General features: G+C 30.6%; 1 protein-coding gene across 1 annotated transcript in view; it reads right to left on the bottom strand.

The window, feature by feature from the left end:
- Positions 1-22,255, bottom strand: part of LOC118183653 (fat-like cadherin-related tumor suppressor homolog) — a 1,041,784-nt gene that overhangs the window by 53,698 nt on the left and 965,831 nt on the right. The window contains exons 22-27 of the mRNA XM_085816972.1: positions 18,516-19,576; positions 16,549-16,702; positions 11,889-12,128; positions 6,327-6,713; positions 1,909-2,123; positions 1,656-1,793 (exon numbers count right to left, since the gene is read on the bottom strand). Coding sequence (XP_085673098.1) covers positions 1,656-1,793; positions 1,909-2,123; positions 6,327-6,713; positions 11,889-12,128; positions 16,549-16,702; positions 18,516-19,576 — 2,195 coding nt within the window. The remainder of the gene's footprint in view (positions 1-1,655; positions 1,794-1,908; positions 2,124-6,326; positions 6,714-11,888; positions 12,129-16,548; positions 16,703-18,515; positions 19,577-22,255) is intronic.

Raw genomic sequence — 22,255 nt, 5'->3', positions numbered from 1 at the left:
ATTTGAGCTCCTTGGCCTGCCAGAGCCTTCATTTCATTGTAAATTTCCTTGTAGCAACCATTGCTGCCAACATCTTCGCACAGCAGTGTCTGTATGTTGCAGGTGGCTCCTATTGATCAGTATGACCTCCTAACTTCACGCAACCCTACAATGCGACCATGTTCGAAGTCATTTAGTTGTAACTAAGGTCTTTGATATCATCATAATGGCATCGTTAGTTGCTTCTTTACGAAATTACAATGGCAGCAACAAAAAAAGATAAATTTAATGCCTCTGTTACTGGTTTTATACTTTGCAAATTGCACACTAGAAATGCACGCTATGATTGCAATTCCTGTTGATTTGCCTTGAATTTGCATATTCAATGAAGATGTTTTTGCATACCAAATTTCATCATGATCGCAAAAGTCTTTCTTGGTGCTTTGATTGTTTTGCAAAAGAGTGTATCTTGAGAAAAGCCACACTGACTAACAATCAGTGCTCGGCACTGAAAAGATCTGTGTAATTTAATATTGTAAAGATTGTTAGTTTTTGTAACACACATTACTTCATAGAGGAAAGAAAGATGAAAGTGTACGGCCTGATATTCATTATATCATCCAAAGATATGACAATAGAGAATTCTAACACCCTTATTAGTTTTGATTATGATATAATCTGAAAAGATGCTGAAAGTGATGGATCTATGAAGCTGTCTGGTAAGAAGAATAAGTCAAAGGAACAAGAAAATTAGGAATTCTCTAAAATTTTGATTTAATATAGTGAACAATAGAATTAATTAACACATATTTAACAAGTGCAATCATTTATCAAACTTTCTTTTAAGGGTGCTCAAACCTAGAATAAATGGATTACTCATACGTTGTTCAAAGAGAAACATTCTAGATAATTTGAAATGTACATGTTGAATTTTAAACTGCTAACTTCATCTTATAAAGTCAAACTTATATCAAACAACACAGATACACAGGTTATTTCAAATTATACACATGTATAAAAATATATACCTGTATAACTGGAAAAAATTCATGTTTTTTTCAGTTAGAGTTTCACTTTTAAGAAAATGGGAAAAAAGTTTAGAAAATAGCGTAACTAATTTTCCCAACAGTAATAGTAAAAATGAGTGGAGGCTGTTTTGTGTCCCATGTTCCAAAATCTAACCTCCTAATTTCTAATATTCTCCCTCTAAAGATTCATCAGAGAAGCTGCATTCCATAACTGATCACCTAGTGCATCTATGACATGAAAGTAATTATTGCTTTTGTTGATTTACGGAAAATGCACACCTGTAATATCTGGCACTTTCATCATCTCCTTATAATAAATATGCAAGCAGAAATCAGAAATAATAAATATGCAAGCAAAAAAAAGTCTACTTCTTCCTTTTAAAATCTTTGTAATTCAAATAAGTTTAATTTTCTATGCAAACATAGAGAACAGTTAGAAAGACCCCTCTGAAAATCACAAGTCTATGTTTCCACAGGAAATTTAATTTGCATAAATGAGAAACTGTACAAACTTCATATAATATATAATAAAGGGTAGAGATAAATAAACCATATTCAAAATAAATATTTATGCTTTGATAATAATAAATAAATTTATGCTTTAATAATAATAATAAAAATATAAATGTCTTGAAGTAAAAAAAATACCTTCTCTCTGTCTAAATTTGAAGCTAATGATATGTAACCCATATCTTTGTCAATTATAAATTGCCCAAATCGATCACCACCACAAATCGAATACTTTACTCTCGCATTTGGTGGACTATCAATATCAGATGCCAATACCTAAAAGCAAGAAAAATAAATATATATTTATATCTAACAATTTTGAATGAGATTTTATGTAAATTGCCTGTTTTTTTAATAAAACATTTGAGACATTAATGGTTTTATTTCATACCTGGATAATTTTATCTCCAACTAACGCATCTTCTCTCATCACAGCATTGTATGTTTGCTGAGTAAAAACTGGAGCGTTATCATTAGCATCAGTCACTGTAATATTCACTCCAACTTCTGTGCTAAGAGGAGGTGTACCTCCATCAATAGCTTGAACCAAAATATAGTAACCACGAACAGTTTCATAATCCAATGGAGCAGAAAGTGTTAATATGCCTACAAAACAAAAAATTAAGTAACATATAACAATTTCTTAACAAAATACTGATGAGATATAATTCTGATTTGCAATATGTCACAAAAGTAATATGCTAGCATTCAAAATAGAATTTCCCATTAATATATAATTTTATAGGAAATATATAGAAATTCTGAAAGGAAATAAAGATTTATATTGCCTCTTTGATACACACATGATGTGAAGAAACACTGTCATATGAAATTTAAAGAAACTGCTACACATCAGTTGCTTTTAATGACTATTTCTAAGATACAATAAATTATTTTATAGAAAAAAAATAGGACCCCTGTTTTTTTATGCTAATATAAACATTCCATTTATTACTATCATTATAAAAATTTTATTCAGTAACAGTATGGCTAAATTAAAAGTATTAATCCATGAATGACATGCTGAAGTTCTAGATTTATAGTTTTACTTTCACTAATGATTTCCAATATTTTATTTCATACCATGGCAGCATTTTCAAGAAACTCCTGAAAATAACTTGAGTTATTCATGTGTTAATGAAATGCTCATACTATATAATTTATACAAGCATGAATATTTAAGTTCCGTAAAAGTTACGCAATGCTTTGTTGTACTTGACTTCATTATTTGAAGGCTGCAGTACTTGCAAGTACGAAAAATCATAAACTGCACCTAAATAAATCTAATATGAATGCTACAGTATCTGCAAGTATGAGAAACAGTCAATCCTACTTAATTAGACAAGATGATAATTATAAATTTAATTCATTAATTAGTAATAACAATTTTTTTATCAAAGTATTTACAGAAAAAAAAATTATTAATTAAGAATTTCACAACATATCAGGCACAGGACTCCTTTAATTTTTAGCAATTTTGATTAAAAAGATTAATTATAGTCAATTCTCAATTAACCACGTTAAAAAAGAGTTAAGTTTGTTTATTAGGGAACAATGGGAAAAAATATCACAAACCATCAAAATAAATCATAATTTCTTTAAGAAACACAAGAAGGAATATAAAATAAGTTGAATAACTGCAAGTGATAGCAGATAATCTCTCAGTATTTGGAACTGTTTTCATACAGATTAAACAATTGATACATACTTTTTGATTATAATTTTTAACTGTACATAACCTGAACAATAAAAATATTTTCAGTCATTCCCTAAAAATAATTGCTAAATTGTAAAAATAATCAAGTATGCGGGCATTAATCTTCAGTTTCCCATGGACTTCTACCGAAATGCAAGAATGAAAAAAAAAAAAAAAAAAAAAAAAGGAAAAAAGGAAGAAGCTATATATGTTTTTGTTTTGACCACTGGTTTCATTTACATAACCAAATGAACTTATTCAAACCAAACTGTTTAAAACAGAAATAATAATAATAAAAAAAAAGTATACAGTGTTCCCTTGCCACTTCATGCTTCATGTTTTGCGGCTTCAGTGCTTCATGGGTTTTTCCAAAATATTCATCAAAAAATAAAAATGAAAAAAATACAACCAAAAAAAGAGATGAGTTGACTCTGAATACATACCACGGGTTCTCATAAATGCGTGTGATTGATTTTCGGTGCGACATCGACCAATGAGAGCACGAGTGGATTTATCCCTGTGAGTTGATTGTCTGCGCATCATCGCAATCTCACTTAGGATATTCTCTTGTTGTATCTCGCCAGTCTTGTCCATGATGTTGACCGTCTGGCATACTGTATTTTAATGTTGTGTTGGCGATAACATTTTTTATTAATTAAGCCCTTATAATGCCACCTAAGAGCTGTGCCCCTGCAAAAGCTTCCTCCGGGATGCCAAAGATAAAGAACATGATGACCATCAGCGAAAAAGTAAAACTTTTAGATATGATCAAAGAGGGCAGGAGTTATGCATCTGTGGCACGCCATTACGGGGTGAATGAATCTACAGTGCGGTACATCAACAAACAGGAAGCAAACATCCGCAAAATTGCTTCAATAACCTTTAATAAAGAAGCAAAATGTGTGGTAACTCCATGTAATAACAGAATTGTGAAAATGGAAGCTGCACTGGCATTGTGGATTGCTGACTGCAGGAAAAAGACAGTGAGCTTGGACCCTAATATGATCAGGACAGAGGCCAAAGCTCTCTTCGACCAAATCTTGCCTGATGACAACAATGAAAAGGCTGAAGAAGGTGTTGACATACCTCAAGCCAGTAATAGCGCTGCCAAAAGTGATTCGCCTCCTTATGGACGAGGCTTTTCAGCCAGCAAAGGCTGGTTCAAAAAATTTCAAAAAAGGTATGGCCTCTGAAACGTGCTTCTGTATGGTGAGGCTTCCTCTGCTGACAACGATGCTGCTTGTCATTATGTGGAGGAAGAGTTTCCTAAGCTCATCAGCAAGGGAGGCTACCTCCCTGAACAAGTTCGCGATATGGATGAAACATGCCTTTTTTGGAAGAGGATGCCTTCGCGTACATTCTTCTTCAAGGATGAAGTGAAGAGGCCAGGCTTCAAGGCTCACAAAGACCATGACTGTCATCATGGCTGGAAATGCTGCAGGTTTTAAGCTTAAGCCAGGTCTTATTTATGAAGCCAAAAATCCATGTGCATTAAAAAACAAAAATACAGCTCTGTTGCCCAAGTTCTGGATGCATAACTCCAAGGCCTGGATAACAAAAGCTCTGATCCTTGAATGGTTCCTTCATTGCTTCATTCCCTAGATGAAGCTGTATCGGCTGAAAAAGGCCATCCCTTTAAGGTCCTTCTCCTGATGGACTGTGCAGGAGGTCATGCAACGGACCTGCAATATGACAATGTTCAGATAAGAGTTTCTTCCCCTGAACACTACATCTCTAATTCAGAAGCCGATGGATCAAGGTGTTATTCATGCTTTTAAGGCACTCTAGACTCGCTCCACGATGGAGGGCCTCATCTCAGCAGTTGACGATGCCAATGACGAATTTCCCTTGAAAGCATACTGGCACAGCTACGACATTGCCTCATGTTTGTCTAATATTCAGCGAGCATTAAAGGACATGAAGAGTGAGACCATAAATTCTAGCTGGAAGAAATTTTGGCTGAACGTGGTAGATGACTATCCAGGCTTCACTTCATCACTCAGCGGTGGAGAAGGCGGAGAAACTGGCTCACATCATAAGGAATGAAAGACTTGTTGACATGAGAAAAGAAGACATCAGTGCCCTTATTGACTGCCACTCGGACCCAGTGACCGATGAAAACCTCCTTGAGTCCTTGACAAAGTCTGCAAGTGAGGAAGAAAACAAAGAGGAAGATGAAGAAATAACTGAAAAGTGTGGCCTTACCCTGGAGAAGCTGCAACAATTGTGCAACATGGCAAGAGCGATGCAATAATTTGCACAAGACATTGGCCACAATATGGTTCAAGCTGTCGAGTTCAGTAATCGCGTTGATGGGGGTTATGTCCTTGTACAAAGGAATTTTGAAAGAAAAGAAAAAACAAAGAAAAAAAAAACTACCCATCACCATGTTTCTCTTCAAGGTAAAACCCGCGGCTCTACCGTCCAGCAGAAGAATCTCCGAGTGAGCCTAAAGCTTCTACAAGTGAAGTAAGAGCCTCTCCTCCGCCACCAACATAAGACACTTTGTCTCTCTCAGAAAGCAATGTTGATTAATGTTTATTACTGTATAAGGTTTTGTAATTAACCTTATTAATTAGCACTGACACATTTAAGTAAATACATATACTGTTGTAATTTTTGTCTTAAATGTGTAAAGTATAAATACTTTTACATATTTGAAACATCCTTGTACCCGCATACATGAAAATTCCCAGAGGCAAAACCTACTTCATGGTTTTTCATCTTTTGCAGAAGGTTCTGGTCCCCATTAACTGTGAAAAACGAGGGATCACTGTATATTGATAATTGTACTTTACTGCTATTCAGAGTATGAGCTTTTTTAATTCCCCCCTTTTTTAAATATAAACTCCTTTTGAGTTAACTGTGAATGTCCCGGTATCACTCCTTACCCCAGTTAATTGACAGTCTGCTGTATATAAAAACTTAAAATATTAACAATTGATACATACTTTTTGATTATGCAGAGTATATAGCAAATATAAAAAGTAATAAAGTAGTACCATTAAAATAATTAAATACCTTTTAATAATTGATGTATATATATTAGATCATACAGAGTATATAACAAATATAAAAAGTAATAAAATAGTACCATTAAAACCATTAAATACCTTTTAACGGGTGAACAGAAAATACTTCTGACCTAGGTGATTGAATAATACTATAAGTAATTTCAGCATTAACTCCACTATCTCTACTTGTTGCAGTTAATTTTAAAACTTCGGTACCTATAGCTGCAGTTTCAGGAACCACAGCAAAGTAAAACTTAGACGTGAACTCTGGAGGATTGTCATTAACATCATGAAGCAACACAAGTAAAGTGCAAAGCGAAGAAAGTCTAGGAATTCCATGATCACTTGCTTGAACAGTTAAATTATACATAGCAACTTCTTCACGATCAACTGGTTTATTCAAGCTAACTATTCCTGTAGTTTCATCAATTCTGAAATGGCCATGTGCAGAATCAACCAAATAATAATTGATCATACGATTAACACCTAAAAAAGAAGAAAAAAATGTATAAATATAAATTTAACATAAATAAAGACATCAAATCACCAAATTCCTGTTATAAAATAAAAATTATCAAAATATTATAATTATTGTACACATAGAAAAATTTTTAGCTTAGTAATTGATAAAATATCCTTTTGCAATTAAGAAATTAATTGATAATCTGGTTCAATCTGATTTTACTGCAACAGGATAAAACTATGCATGAATTTCTGATTAGATATTGCCCTTTGATATTTTTTTAACCCATCTTCAATTATTTTTCTAAATGAAAATTTTTATTGTATATTTTAATTAAAGAACATGAAACAATTGTCTAAATACTAAAATTTGCTGCTCATTTTATGAAATAAGTACAAAATTAAAGTATTGCTAATGTTAAATAAATACACACAGTCTTATTGTTTGAAATTATCCATTCATTTTGATTTTTTTAATATAATGGATCAAGAGTTAAGTTTAATTGTGGGATATTTTTAAAAATAAAACAAGTACATTAACAACTAAAAACTGCATTAATTTTGGATAGAATACATTTAATCATAGGCTACATATCCTACTTGAAGTTTGCCACACTTTTGCCAGTCATTAGTATTAACTCTAATCTTTATCATAACCATCATTTAAGTTCCCCTCATTGTAGATAAACTTGACTACCGAGAAAAAACAATTTTTTTTCTGCGTTATATGGAATTTGTTGAGCAATGTCTTCATCAGTACTAGAATCTGAATTACCCTGGCTCCTTTCACACAGCTTTAAATTATAATTATTTATTTAAAGAGTTCACAGATGTGAAATCTGATCTCAAAGCAACTACATAAAAATACACATGTGAGTATGTTCTATTATTATACATATACAAGTTGTATTAAGTTGTGTGTGTGTATGTATGTTTGTAATGAAGCATACTTGTATATAATGATGTAGAAAAGCTGACTGCATAATGTTGAGATGGTGACTTATAATGAAGAGCAAACTTGACAGCTAAGGCAGATTAAATATTCACTTTTTTTATTTCAATACACATTTTGCAACCACAAATAAACTGGCACACTAATCGTGCCTTTTCAAGAAGATTTATATTTTTGATATTGCTGCGATAGGAAGAAAGTAGTCAGATAATGACTTAGCAAGACCACAGGTAGAAGCAAAGTAAGTAACTATCCAATATGGAGGCTTATTAAGAGAATGTTTAATGCTCCATATTAGCTACATCATCAGTATTGTGATGTGAAATTATATCAGTGTTTTGATGTAAAATCATATCAATAATGATATACGATATCAGTGATGATATGTGACATTATATTAGTGATGATATCAATTATATCAGCATGATGTGAAATTATATCAGTGAAATCTTATTCTATGACAGGATTAATCTAGAAATTACACAGTCCAGAAAAGTTATTACTACTTTTAGAATACAGAAAGGAAGCACTCAAATTAAACTGAGAAACTTAAGATACTATTGCTAATTTTAACTATAATTTATATATGTAAGATATAAAATATTAACCCCTTTCGCGCCAGGTAGCGCAAACGCACGCTTATCGCGGAGGCCGGCATTGTCTTATGCGAGCTTCTGTCCAGGGCCGGGGGCTTTTTTGCTATTAAGCCTAAATCCATGAAATTTCCGATTTATTGTTTAATAATGCTCTATAGAGTATTTAAACGGCTTATGCTTTATAGATATTTTTATATATACTTTAATTACCTTATTTCTTGTTTAAATGCATATTTTACACATTTTATTTTCATTACTCACCATTTTATGACTTTTAACATTATACATCTGAAAACTAAATATATTACTTAAAATTCTCTTTTCGTATGAAAAATTTGAAAACGGGGATCTACACACAGTCCTACGTTACATTCTTTGCACTCGTAATAACGACATTGATGATGAGGACATTAATTAAGGATTAATGATGATGAGGACATTAATTATTTAAGGATTAATGATGATGAGGACATTAATTAATTAAGGATTAATGATGCATCGGCATACAGATGTCCGAAATGTCCTCATCATCATTAGATTCGCCAGATTCTTTATGATCAGAATATATCATAGTATCACTATCACTACTATCAGAATCTGTTTCAGAATCAATATCTGAAATATTTTGCATAATTTCTGCTATTTCATGCTCTATTAAACGTTTTCGATGCTTCGACATTGCAACGGTAAAAACAGAAAGAATTCACGTCTAACAAGATCTAATTATTTTCTAAAAACTGAACTGCAAACTGAAATACCCAACGCTTTAGCGAAAATAAAACTTCTCTACTTACAATAAACAACTACCGCATGCAAATTTAAAGAGACGTCATAAATCACGGCATTCGGAAACATTTATTTCCCCTTTTGTTTATATAATCAAAAACACGTGTATGTGAGTCATGCTTCTCTCATTTCAAGTAGAAGGTCTAATGTACATGTATCTGAAACCATATGGACAACTATGCCATCTTGTGGCAGAAATTATAGTTTTTAAAACGTTCCAGGACACTGGCTCAAATATGTGACGGTCGGGGCTGAACGGGAAAATGCTCTGGCACACCTGCGTGTCGGCCGACAAGTGAGTGTGTTCGTTGCTGACACGTAGACGTGACAGTCGGCACGAAGGGGTTAAAGAAAACTTAATTTGGCAATAGTCCCTTTTATTTTTCATCATAATTTGGCTAAGTCTCCTTCCTGTCCTAAAACTATTAACTGTTTATAATATATGAATTTAAATTGCAGCTTTTGAAGATCTCAAAATTAACATGTATCATTCCATTTTATGTAATGCATAGCAATGCTGATATCTTGCCACAAATCAAAATTTCAACAAAGAATCAATATATATCTCACTGCTGCTGAATGCTTGCTTACTTTTCTGCTTCGCTCTTGCTAACACATGTTGCTTGCCTCTCTGCCTCATTCATTGTTTAAATTATAAATTTCAAAGAATGTTATGAAAGACTGCGTGCATACTGCACTCATGATAATGTGTGAACATGATTGTGCTTCTCAAAGCTTGCTTTATAAAGAAATAAAATTGTAATGTATTTATGGCAATGTCTAATGTCTACTTTCAGGTCTCTCTTTCATTACAAATCATTTAAATTATGCAGTAAAACAACTGCCAAAATCTATCACAGCTAATAATTTAGTATTTTTTTTAGAAATAATTTTGAATTTATAAGCTTCATGAGCAACTTTATTTCCTAATTTATTTTTAATGCTGTTTTTAAATGCTTAAATTATTTTGTCATCATAATGAATAAGAAATTTACTGATTCTTCAACAAAATTATAAATGTTCACAATGTCCACACTACACACATTTAAAGCCTTTTTTAACTTTATTCTTGTGAGTAACGTAAAATTTTTATTTGCTAAATTTGAAGACCTAATTTGAATATACAAGTTATTAGCCTGATTTTATATGATATTTGAATTTTGGTATATTCATATTTATATTTCAATTATGCAAAACTGAAGAATATTTATAGAACTGAAGAAATAAAGATAAATCATAATAAGATAATAACTGAAGATAAATCATAATTAATAACTTTCAACATATTTATACAATGCTAAAAGCCATTTGCATTGTATTAAGAACAGAAGTTTTTATTTGTTACTGCATTTATGCATCCCATCCCACAGCCATCAGCAAGTAGCTATGCAGATTCAATTGTAGAGAATCTGCCCATTTTTTCAAAGTTTATTTTTTTACTTTATAGTATTTCATTACTTTTCAATGTTTATTAATTTCTAAAGTATATTTGACATTATTTTACAATAAGAAAATATGCATTGTTTTATAATGAGTAAATAGCTATTTTGATAGAATTTCATGGATACGTAAAAGAAAATTTTTGGTTTCTTATTGAATACAACAGTTTTACAAAAGACTTCTAAGAGAAGAACTGTAAAAATTAAATAATGATATTTAAGCAAGGGCTTTAAGAACTGTGAACTTATACAAATATTTCTTGAAAAATTTAGGACAATTTTTATGATATTCAGAGAGAAAATTAAACACTTATATTCTGAGACAAAATAAACTTACAAATTTTTAAAATTGAATTGAAATTTTTAATAAGACTCTAAAGCTTGCAGTTATTGTAAAAAAAAGTTATATACCAATTTTTTTTTTTTTTTTTTTTTTTAATTATATAGATGAAAATTTTATGTTTCCAAAAATATTTCATTTGTTTTCTAATGCTCTAATGCTTTTTCCTGAAAGGCTTTTCTGTTACTAAGACTTTTTCTCTTTGAAGGGGTAACATATAAACTATAAAATATATGAAAGAAAACTAGCACTCTTAATTTGGTGATAATCCCTTTTATTCCTCTTTTTAATTCGGCTGACTCCCCTTCTTGTCCTGAAACTACTAATTGTTTAGATTATATGAATTTAAAGTGTATAATCTCAAAATTAATTCACATCATGGCATCTTATGCAACACACAGAAATGCAGATGCCTTTTATCCAACCTCATATCAAAATTTCAAAGAACTGATTCTATATCTCTTGGTGCCTCTGAATGCGTACTTACTTTTCCGCTTTGAACTTGCTCTTGCTAACATTCATCATTTGCTTCTCTGCTTTGTCCATTGTTTAAAATGTAAATTTCAAAGCATGTTATGAAGACTGGGTGCATATTGCACCTATGATAATGAATGAGCCTAAATATGCTTCTCAAAGGTTGCTTTATCAAAAAATAAAATTATGTGATGTATACATTAGATATATTCACAGATATTTACAGAATCTATTACACATAACAATATATATTAGCAAAAGGATCATAGCAAGCATGTAACTGAAAGCAGTTTAATTAGACAGAAAGTGAAAATATTCAAATTACTGATATAAAGTGATACATATGAATAAAATATAGATATGATAATATATACATGAATTAAGTTCAGAAATGAGTTTACCCTTTTTTCTTTTTCCACTACAAAAGAAACTTGCTAATCCTAAGCATAACAACAAAGATAAATCAAATCCTTCTGAGAAAATGTATTTTTCATTTATAGTAAACAAAATACATGACCTGCAAACTTTAAACACAGAATAATTGTGGACATTCATAAAAGCAGTGCATGAATTAACAAGAATACTGAAACCAGTAAGTCCACACATTCTTACCAATATCTCTGTCAGCAGCATGGACTTTAGTAATTAATGTTCCAACATCTGAGTCTTCTGGAATGTCCACCGAATATAATTCTCGTGCAAATTCAGGAGCATTATCATTAACATCACTCAGAAGAACTTCTACCATGCTAGTACATTCCCATTCTGATTGGCCTTCATCTTGCACATGAGCTTCTAACAAATACCTGGACTTTGATTCACGATCAATTAGCTGAGCTGTTTTCAACTGGCCTATTTCATAAAAAGTGATCACATATGAAATTATAAACTTTAAAACTGAGAAATATTTATAGCTTGAGGAATACAAAATCATAATTTAGGGATAAAACAAAATATAAATTGAAGATATAATATTAAATAGAAAAGTTGTTCTATAATATCACTAAAAATTAAATAATTTTAACTGATAACTATGAACTAATAACTGCTTAATTTGCAACAAATGTATGAGATAAATGTTGACTTATATATTTAGGCATTATTTAAACCTATATAAATGGAAGAAATGTGGTCAGAGAAATGTTTTTAAATATTACACATGTAAGAAATATTTAGTACATAAGAAAAATGTAATAAAATATTACAAAATTTTAACAATTTTGTTGATAGTCATATAACTATAAATAAAAAGCAACAAGAAAATTTATTATAAAATCATATGATTTAAAAGTAAGAAATGCATGAACTGTTGTAAATATTTTAATCATTTTTATTGCATTTTTGATTTTCTGTATTGTTGTAATATTTTGTATTGCTTTACTTATTTATTGTCTTTATGATGATCTTTTTATGGTTTATTTTGTCTTTAATTTGTGGCCACATGTCTTATATTTAAATGTCTGTATGTTACATGGAATCATAGAAATTTTGTAAATTGTAAAAATAGTTCAATTAGAACTCGAGATACACATAATTTCGTTCCTGAGGGTCCTTGGCAATATTGGCTACTTTCTGGAAGCTTCATGAAAATACATTTTCTAAGCCCTAGCACCGATTTTTCCAGAAGTTTCCAGAGCCTCTGCTACACAGTATAAATATGAGTCAGAGGGCTAGGCAGTTAAGTTGAGAAACAGTAGCAAAATAGCTATGGGACTTAGCTGAATTATGTGAGAGTGAATTGACAAACTTTGCGACTTATTTCATATGTTAAGGTGGAGCTGCTGAACATCCACATCCTCCTCAAGTTATTTCCAGCTATTAGAGTGCTGAGTAGAGTATTTATTGGCATATTTTCCTAATAAATTCGTTATTTCTTTCTGCTTATCCGGACTCATTATTCAAAGAAACATCAGTGATTTCATAGTTTGCAACAATACCAAATATCCAATGGATTTTAAAATATATATATATTTTTTTAATTCTGTCTAGAGGAACAATGATAACTGAATTTACTCTAATAAGATAATTTTGAAAATCAAAGATGAATTTACTCTAATAAAGATAATTTTGAAAATCAAAGGTACCTACCAGTATGAAAAATTATAAAGTACTATACAATTTGACATTACTAAGCAATAAATAAATATTTGTTTATTCATTCAAAATATAGTACTTGGAGCTATTTGAAAATAAATAATATAGTAAAAAGTCAAAAATCTGGAATGATATAATATCCGAACCTCCAGAATATCAGTATTCTTTCTCCCTCCCCCTTTTCCACAAAATCTAGGCATGAAGACTTTAGAAGAAAAAGCAGGTGTGTTAAAAGGTTATTTTCTCCCAAAATGAGATTCCTGCATATCACTTTCAAACATCTAGAATTAATCTAGATCTAGAATAGAATAGGTTAGAGAATTACAGAATGGCTGATGATTATACATTGATTGAAGCTGTACTGACACTGGCCATGACCACACTTCATGACCATAATCCCACTATGAATATCCAAAAATAATTTATTAAAAAGTGATGATTGAATGAGTGAGACAATGTCCCAGCGAGGGCATGCCACTGAAGGGCCTAATGGTAATGGTTCAACCAAAATATTTCATGAGATGGAGGACTTGGTGCATGTATTAGAGGAATTGCTTAACTAAATTTAAAAATTGCCATGGTATAAGACAGTTAAAATCTTCAAAAGAAACAGCTTCATCTAATACAGAAGCAGTTGAATTCATCGAATTCATTAACAGCAAGAAGTCATCGCCAAAGCAAATTCATAATGCTGATGGAACTTGTCTTTTCTAGTAATATGTACCCAAAATACCTTGGCGATCTCTGCAGAAAAGATTTTGAAGTGAGACTAATGTTTTTGGCATATGAAATACTGCAGGAATGCATAAACTTCTCTTAATTGGAAAAAATACATGACGTTGGTAGTTAAAGGCATACAGATTTTCCTTGTTGTGTATTATTAAAATAAAAAAGCATGGATAAGACAAACATTAATAAGTGATTGGTTTGAAAATCATTTCATATGCAAGGCTTGGCAGCATTTGGAATCAGTTGATTTACTGGATGACAAAAAATTGCCCAGACTATAGATAACTGTTCATAAGATAATGTCTCCAAATTCTTTTCTTAAAACTGTTCACCTATCACTCAGCCGAAGGATACTGGCATGCAACATACACTGAAATGTAGATATAAAGTAGCCTTTTAAAAAATTATGTTTAATTTTCTGAAACCTGGTAACTATTCAAAAATATTTTAATATAAAATCTGCTGTATGGCTTATTGCAAGGTCGGGAGAGACTATGCAGATATTTTTTTAAATGCTCAGCATAATTTAAGATCAACTACCTCATTTCATGGTGATGATGAAGATTGCTGCAAACCTGAAGGTTTTTGGATAGCACAAGCAAAATACAAAATTCTCCAATTAATGGAATACGTGAAGAAGTTATAATAAATGAAGATGATGTAACAGACTACAATGACAATGCCCAAACCATCAATCACCTAATAAACAGTGAAGTCTGTAGTATGTTTTTAAATCCAGAAAATAATGCTGCCAATGATAAAGAAAGTGATAAAAAGGCTGTTGAGGATTAAAAAAGGGTTGCTTGACAGTTTAATGGGAATTTTTGGAAATTACAAATCTTGAACAACGGAACTTCGTCAATGAACAAGAAATTATGCCTGTCTTAGCATAAAATACAAAACAACTTACATTGAAAGAAATGTTTGTATAACTAACAAATAATGAGCTTTTACTGTAAATTTTGGTTCTCATGCTTCATTATTTCATTAAATGATTATTTCATATTTTTAATTTTGATTTATACATGTTCAGCTTACTAGGTTTATGAAATTCTAAATGTGTAATATTAACTAAAATGTCCTTCAGACTCTAGTAGATTGGCAAGAGAGTTATTGTCTCATTTAATGTATATACATTTTGTATTATGTAGATTTTTAAAAATCTCTTTATTTAGTCATAAATATTTCATCCACAAAGTTTTCATTTATATAGTTTGTATATAACAATAATTATGTAAGTAAAACTGAAATGGCACAAAACATTAGTTATGACCTATACAACATGAGAGAGCTTTGAATAAACTTCTTTATTAGATTTGAATCTAAATAGAAGGCACCATTTGTGTGTACAATCATCTTTGCCACTTGCTGGCAACAGAAAACTATATAAAAGTTCAATTTACAAAATTAAAAGTATCATAAACTGAGACTACATAAGACTAAGCTGGCGCAACTTTAATGGCATGATTTAATAGCTGCTAGCAACTAGCTAATGCTGAAATATTAAATGGCAGAGTTGGGTGGTAGAAAATAAAGCAGCAAGCACCACTGACAAAAGCTCTATTATCCCTAAAACATTTAAAACTTTCGCATTAAATCCTCTTTAATTTCATTCACATCCTGATAAGGGTTAATGGAAAGGAGTAATCATAATAATGATAAATCAAGTATCTTTTCATATTATAACAGCTTTATTCATTCACTGATTTTATTCACCTATTAATGTGTCCATCAACTAATGTTAATGCAATAATAAAAACATATTCAAAAAGTGAAAAATTACAGTAATCTATTATTGAAATATTTATTTGCTAGGATTTTAAAATGAATATTACTAACGTACTCATGCATTACACTGAATACTCTGATAGACTACTTCAAACTGGCATGAACTTGTTTAAGTTATATGAAACATAATTTATGAAAACGATATTTTAACTGAGAACTCTTTTAAGTTCTTATAACAGAAAACAGGGCAGAAATAACTTAAGTTCTATTTTATTCCTTTAACTGCATTAGAAAACAACATATTCTATGTTGCTTGAATTTTTAATATTTGAGCAAAAAAAGACCACATGAGATATAGGATATCATATTTTAACTGCCAACAGTTTTCATATGGGACAGCAATAAATAATGTATACAGTTTAATATTTATCAGATCTCCACTGAAGTAATACTGATAAAACTAGCGTATATTAAAACTATAATATCCATTACTTATCTTGCAGCTACTCCTATTTAAAATCATAACAATAACAAATATTTGGCATTTCAATTTTACTTGCAAAATTATTTTATTATAAATAAAAATTATGCAGACAAAAAAAATTATGACTAGATAAAGAAATTTTTAAAAATGTACATAATGAAGCACTTAGTCAAAATGAGCAACCAAAACGAGCAATTTTGGTTACAGACCAATAAATTATACAAAATTAATAGTTACCTGTAACATGATCAATTGAAAAATCCTGATGACCCTCTCCTGTCAAGTAAAAATATAATCGAGAATTGTCATAACTGTCAGCATCAGTTGCTTCTACTGTTAGAATATACGTCTGTGGAGGAATATTTTCTGACACCATCTCAGTATATTTTGTCTGAAAAATCGAGAAAATAATGTGCTATACCAAGATGAAAATAAAGGGGAAAACTGTATATTAGAAATCAATATACAATAGGCTTTACTTAAATAAATAAAAAAAACATACTTGTTTGAACAATTCATATGGAAAAATCATTCATTATTTAAAATTCAACAGGATTCATTATTTAAAATTTGTGTTAATTTTAAGTATAGATATTGTTATTTTCATTCATTTGGACTTCATGATTTAATGCAGCAGAAGAATGGTTGGATAATGAGTAGTTTTATAAAAACAACGGTTCTACATAGTTGAGCATATGCATATAATTCTTTTTTACATTATGCATCTCTTAAAGAATTAAATAACCTTACTAAAACAAAAACATAAAATGATGATAGTTAAGAGCACATTCTTTTATGAACATAACTTTCAATTATTTTTCAAGTTTAGAATTTAATTATGATTGACATAGTTTACACTTTTCCCAAAATGCAATATTACATTAATGGAATTCTCTCTCACATACACACACATATATATATAGTGATTTTTGATGTGCAGTCATGGTGTCAGAAATGGGAGGCTGGGAAGATGAACAGATGACGCCGACATAAAAATGAATTAGAGGAATTGCAAATCTTTCTTTCCACGCATATAAAATCATCTCAGTAGATTATTCAATCATAATGAAATCCGATACATTTCTATTATTCAATCAAAATGAAATATGATGAATTTCGATGTACATTGATTTTTTAATCATAAGACGTAGGCATTTGAGGAGCAAACCAACACGAGGATGACAGAGTAGCAGTTAGGAAAAGGAAGAATAATGCAATTAACTCACCAGTGGTGTTTATACTAAATCTGAGATAACAGTAGAGTTAGTCTATGATTGGTTAATTTGAGGTTGTTACATAACATAGAAGATTCTCGGATTTGGGAAAGCAGATGAATTCAGGGGGAGATACCAAATCTAGAATGTTAATTTTGAGGTCACCAATTATTTTTAAAGCAGCTATCATATTTTCTTATATCTTATATATATACATTTTAATGATTTAGGAATGTGGGTGAGAAGACAATACTTGCAATCATTTGAATCATGACTGTTGTGTGATGTACAACTGATGGTTACAGATGGTGCTGGTGTAATTACATAGTCAAAGAAAAAAATTGCAGATGCTGAATACTTTGTAGATAACAAGACACATAATTTTATTCCTTGATTTATAATTCCTTATGACATATTTTCTCCTTTTCATATCACTATAGGTACGACAGGCACTTCACAATTCTATAGATACATAACACAATTTTAAACAATAGAAGATATGGCAAAACAACAAAACATGACCTAGCCAGAAAAACAAGTAGAAAATGTGAGTGAGCACTTCAATGGAACCTATGTATAAGATTGGAATTCTCTATTTAAGTTTTGAACAGAGATTGACCAAAAGTTCTACGCAATACAGATGACATAACGCAGGTTAGTTTTTCAGTGATGCAATTTAAAAAAAGCTACTACTATTTTTAGAATAGAGAGGCTACCCAAATTAAGATAAATAATTTTGAGTACATATCTATATGTATATATACATATAAGATAGTGGATCTCTCAATTTTTTGTTTGGTGCATATTCTTAACACAACTTCTGTATGCAAATTCCATTTTGCAAAAATTAAAAAGAGGTGCAGTTACAAACTTTGAAAATCTAGTACCATAAGATTTATTCACATTAGTATAAAAGAATATCATAATACTAATTGTAGCACAAAAGAATATGAAAATACTAATAGCTCAAAAGAATATGAAAATACTAACCTTTAGACATATTGGAGGATTGTCATTAACATCTGACACTATGATAGTCACCCAAGTTTTTGAAACATATTTTCCATCAGTAGCAAGAACTGTTAATTCATAACTAGCTGTTGCTTCTCTATCCAATGGTTTATTAACCAAGAGCTTTCCATTTTTAGCTACTTGGAACTGTCCTTGCAAATCTCCATCTATAATGTAAAAATCTACGAGATTCTTCTCTTCATCTTTATCTTCAATCATGAGACTAACAACTACAGTTCCAATTGCAGCATCTTCCTGAGTTTCTCCATTGTAATGTTGTGACTGAAAAACAGGAGCATTATCATTGTAGTCACGCAGCTTTATATTCACCCAGGCTTTTGCCATCCGTCGAGGTTTACCACGGTCAAATGCAATGATAGAAAAATTATAATAAGGAGTTTCTTCTTTATCTAAAGTTATCATTGTAGAGAGCCATCCAGAAATAGGATCCAGCTGAAAAATATTTGCTATATTATCAGCTTCTGGTCCAAAATGATACGATACAAACCCATTGTTACTGCCATCAGCATCATATGCTTTTACTTTGAGAACAGTGGCTCCTGGTTCAATATTTTCAGCTACTGACACACTGTATTGATCAGATTCAAACTGAGGATCATTGTCATTCTCATCAAGAACAATAATAGTAACATCAACACACGATATCCTAGTTGGTAAGTCTACAGTAGAAGCCTGAACATTTAAGTTAAAAACTGATTGAACTTCTCTGTCTACTTCAGATAAAAGCATAATGCTACCATGTTTATCAATACTAAACTCTGATAAATAAGTTTCAGCATTTGAACCTTTTGGAGCTGGTGTAAAGGAATAAGTAACAGGTCTTGAACATGAAGCATTTACATAAGAGATGATTGTACCAATAGGAGTACTTTCAGAAATAAAAAAATCATATTTAAAGCGCTCAAACTTTGGATAATCTTCTTTAGGATCAATAAATATTGCACTGACAGGAACTACTGTCTCAAGAGACGGGACACCACGATCTTTTGCTAAAATAAAAAACTGATATCCATAGTTCTCTGCAAGAAACAAAAGAAAAAATATTACATAATAATATGCAATAAAAACTAACATAAGGTTAAATGTGATTAAAATGGATTATTGCTAATATCTTTAATTACATTTAAAATGTGTCCTCAAGACAATAAATTACATAGCAATGCAAGAATGATATAATTAAATAGCACTTTGATTATTATATACAAAACATGAGTTTTTAATAAATTTCTGAAAGGAGGGCATAGGCTTAATAAGACTAAAAGTAACAAGCATCATTAAAAAATATGGAACCTTAAAAATTAGTAAGAATAATCTTTCCAGTATAAGTTAGAACAGTAAAATTTTGTAATATTTTATGCTTTTATTATACAAATTGTTAAGTACTAACTGTTTTTCTTGTATGAACAATATGTTTTCAACGGATTTGGCGATATCTTGTTCTTGGTGTCGGTCTTGCCGCATGTTGGCTAGAACACAATTCATGTAAACTAACCACTTGCAGTTTTGTTTTCGCCTATAGTGGCATACTTCACATTCTAACAATTCAATAAATAGTTAAAGTTCGTAATGTTTAATTGATCATCGCAAAATGCATTACATCCACAACATTTTTGGTCAACGTCGAGCCTTAGGATATTATTTGAAAACCTATGGATTAATGCATTAAGCCACACCTTCAAAAGGTTTAAGTAAAATTTTGACTTACTTATTTATCAATATGGCCAAATTAAAATCGGCTAAAACAAATTAAAAAAGTGTAAAATCTAGTATATCAAGGTTTAAAGAAAGAGTAAATTCAACTACTGAAGAAGCAGATTCAGCCTTGCTACAGTTATATGAATCTAAAATTTCATGTTTTCACACATAAATAAAACAAGTTTTTGATTCTATATTCTCAAATTATGATGATAAAGACATTGACGCATTCATAACATAAACTACAAAAGACAATTTAGACAAAATTAATTTGATAATTAAAAGAAAACATTTCAAATCCAGTTCTGTAAAAAGTAATACCAATGAACATTTCACCTAAAGACATTTCTGTTTCTAAAGTAAAATTACCAAAGTTATTGCTTCCCACATTTAGTGGAAAAATTGAAGAGTGGACCGAATTTGAAGATTTATTTTCCGCAGCAGTTCATAAGAACAAAACTTTAACTAATGTGCAAAAATTACAATATTTGAAAAGTTCTTGCAAATCAGACGCCTTAGACATTATTCATTCTATATCCATTTGCAATGCAAATTACGACTTTGGATGCATGGAATTTATTAGTTGAACGCTACTCAAAAAGATCTGATAAATTCAATAATTAAAAAAGTTACTTTCCTTAATGCAGACATGTGATTCAGCTTCTTTGCTTTTAAAATTTGTTGATAATATAAATCAGTTTCTTAAATTGTGGGTCATGACCCCCGTTGGGATCGCGGGACCTGCGGTAGAGGGTTGCCAAAAATTTTAGCTGTTTTGATATTTCTTTAATTTATTATAATAATTTTACAATTACCAAATATTTTTACACAATATATCTGAAAACAGATAAAGATAGGACAATACAGACAAAGAAAAATTGAAAATGTTTTGACGCATTCTTTTTGCAATACAAATGTTTTACTTGCTTTGCATGTGACGCTGTCATTTCGTCTGTTATTTATTTAAACATTTCCCACTGTTCTATTTCTTAAAATTAGAAATTAAAGTTGATATAAAACTGCAATAGTATATTATAGTACAAGTGAAAAAATTGACAGTTTCACTTACATGTGTCATATTTGTGCAATGCTTATGGAGTCCCACAAAATTTTCGTAAATATTATGGGGTCCTACGGTCCCAAACAAAATCTCAGTGATAAAAAGGGGTCACAACTGGAAAAGCTTACGAAGCCCTGATATAAATGAATACATAAGATCTTTGAAAGTGGTAGAACAAAATGTGAATGGCTTCAGCAATACGCTAATTCTTTATGTATTAGTCGAAAAGCTCAACAAAAATATGAGATGCTGGTGGGAATGATCACTGAAAAAGGATGAAATAGGAACAATAGAGCTGTTACATCTGAACTCTGGACTATCAGCACTGTTACATCTAAACTCTAGAATAATCAAAACAAAAACATAACTAGAACTCTGATTTGCATTGAACTAGAACCAGAATAAGAGCTAGAAAGATTGTATGAAGGAAAGCGTGTAATGTTCATGTAAACATAATCTAATAATTGTATATAAATGTTTATAAATATAATCTGTTTATATTTCACAGAAATCTAAGTATCAGTATTTTGAAAAATCTTTCAATTTAGATATTTCAGCAATCAGAATGGATGTATTCTCGACCATCTGGAAGATAGAAAAGATAAGATCATTTTTCTTGCCTTTATAGAGAATTTAGAAATATTTAGTTTTGAGTGAGAATCTACATATATTTTCTGGCATCCATGTTCAGGACGGCTGAGTTAAGAATAAGAATTTAGAATAAAAGATTTAGAATACAAAAGTTGATTACAGCAAGTAAAATAAATTAAATTTGAACTTTCCTTCAGCTTCTGCATTTGTTTATGTGAAAAAATGTATATTTTGTACAAAACCTATAAATCGAATAAATTAAATTGTTAAAATGAATATTGAAAATATGAAAAAGAGTAGATATCCTGTCAGATGAGCGGCAACTGACACTATGAAGTTATTAAAAAGCGAA

Source organism: Stegodyphus dumicola, chromosome 5 (assembly GCF_044657685.1).
Source record: "Stegodyphus dumicola isolate Sdum_Otavi_A_Nest chromosome 5, ASM4465768v1".
In the NCBI taxonomy this organism is placed as follows: Eukaryota; Metazoa; Arthropoda; class Arachnida; order Araneae; family Eresidae; genus Stegodyphus; species Stegodyphus dumicola.
The sequence above is the reverse complement of the archived record's forward strand: the minus strand, read 5'-3'. Positions and strand labels throughout refer to the sequence as shown.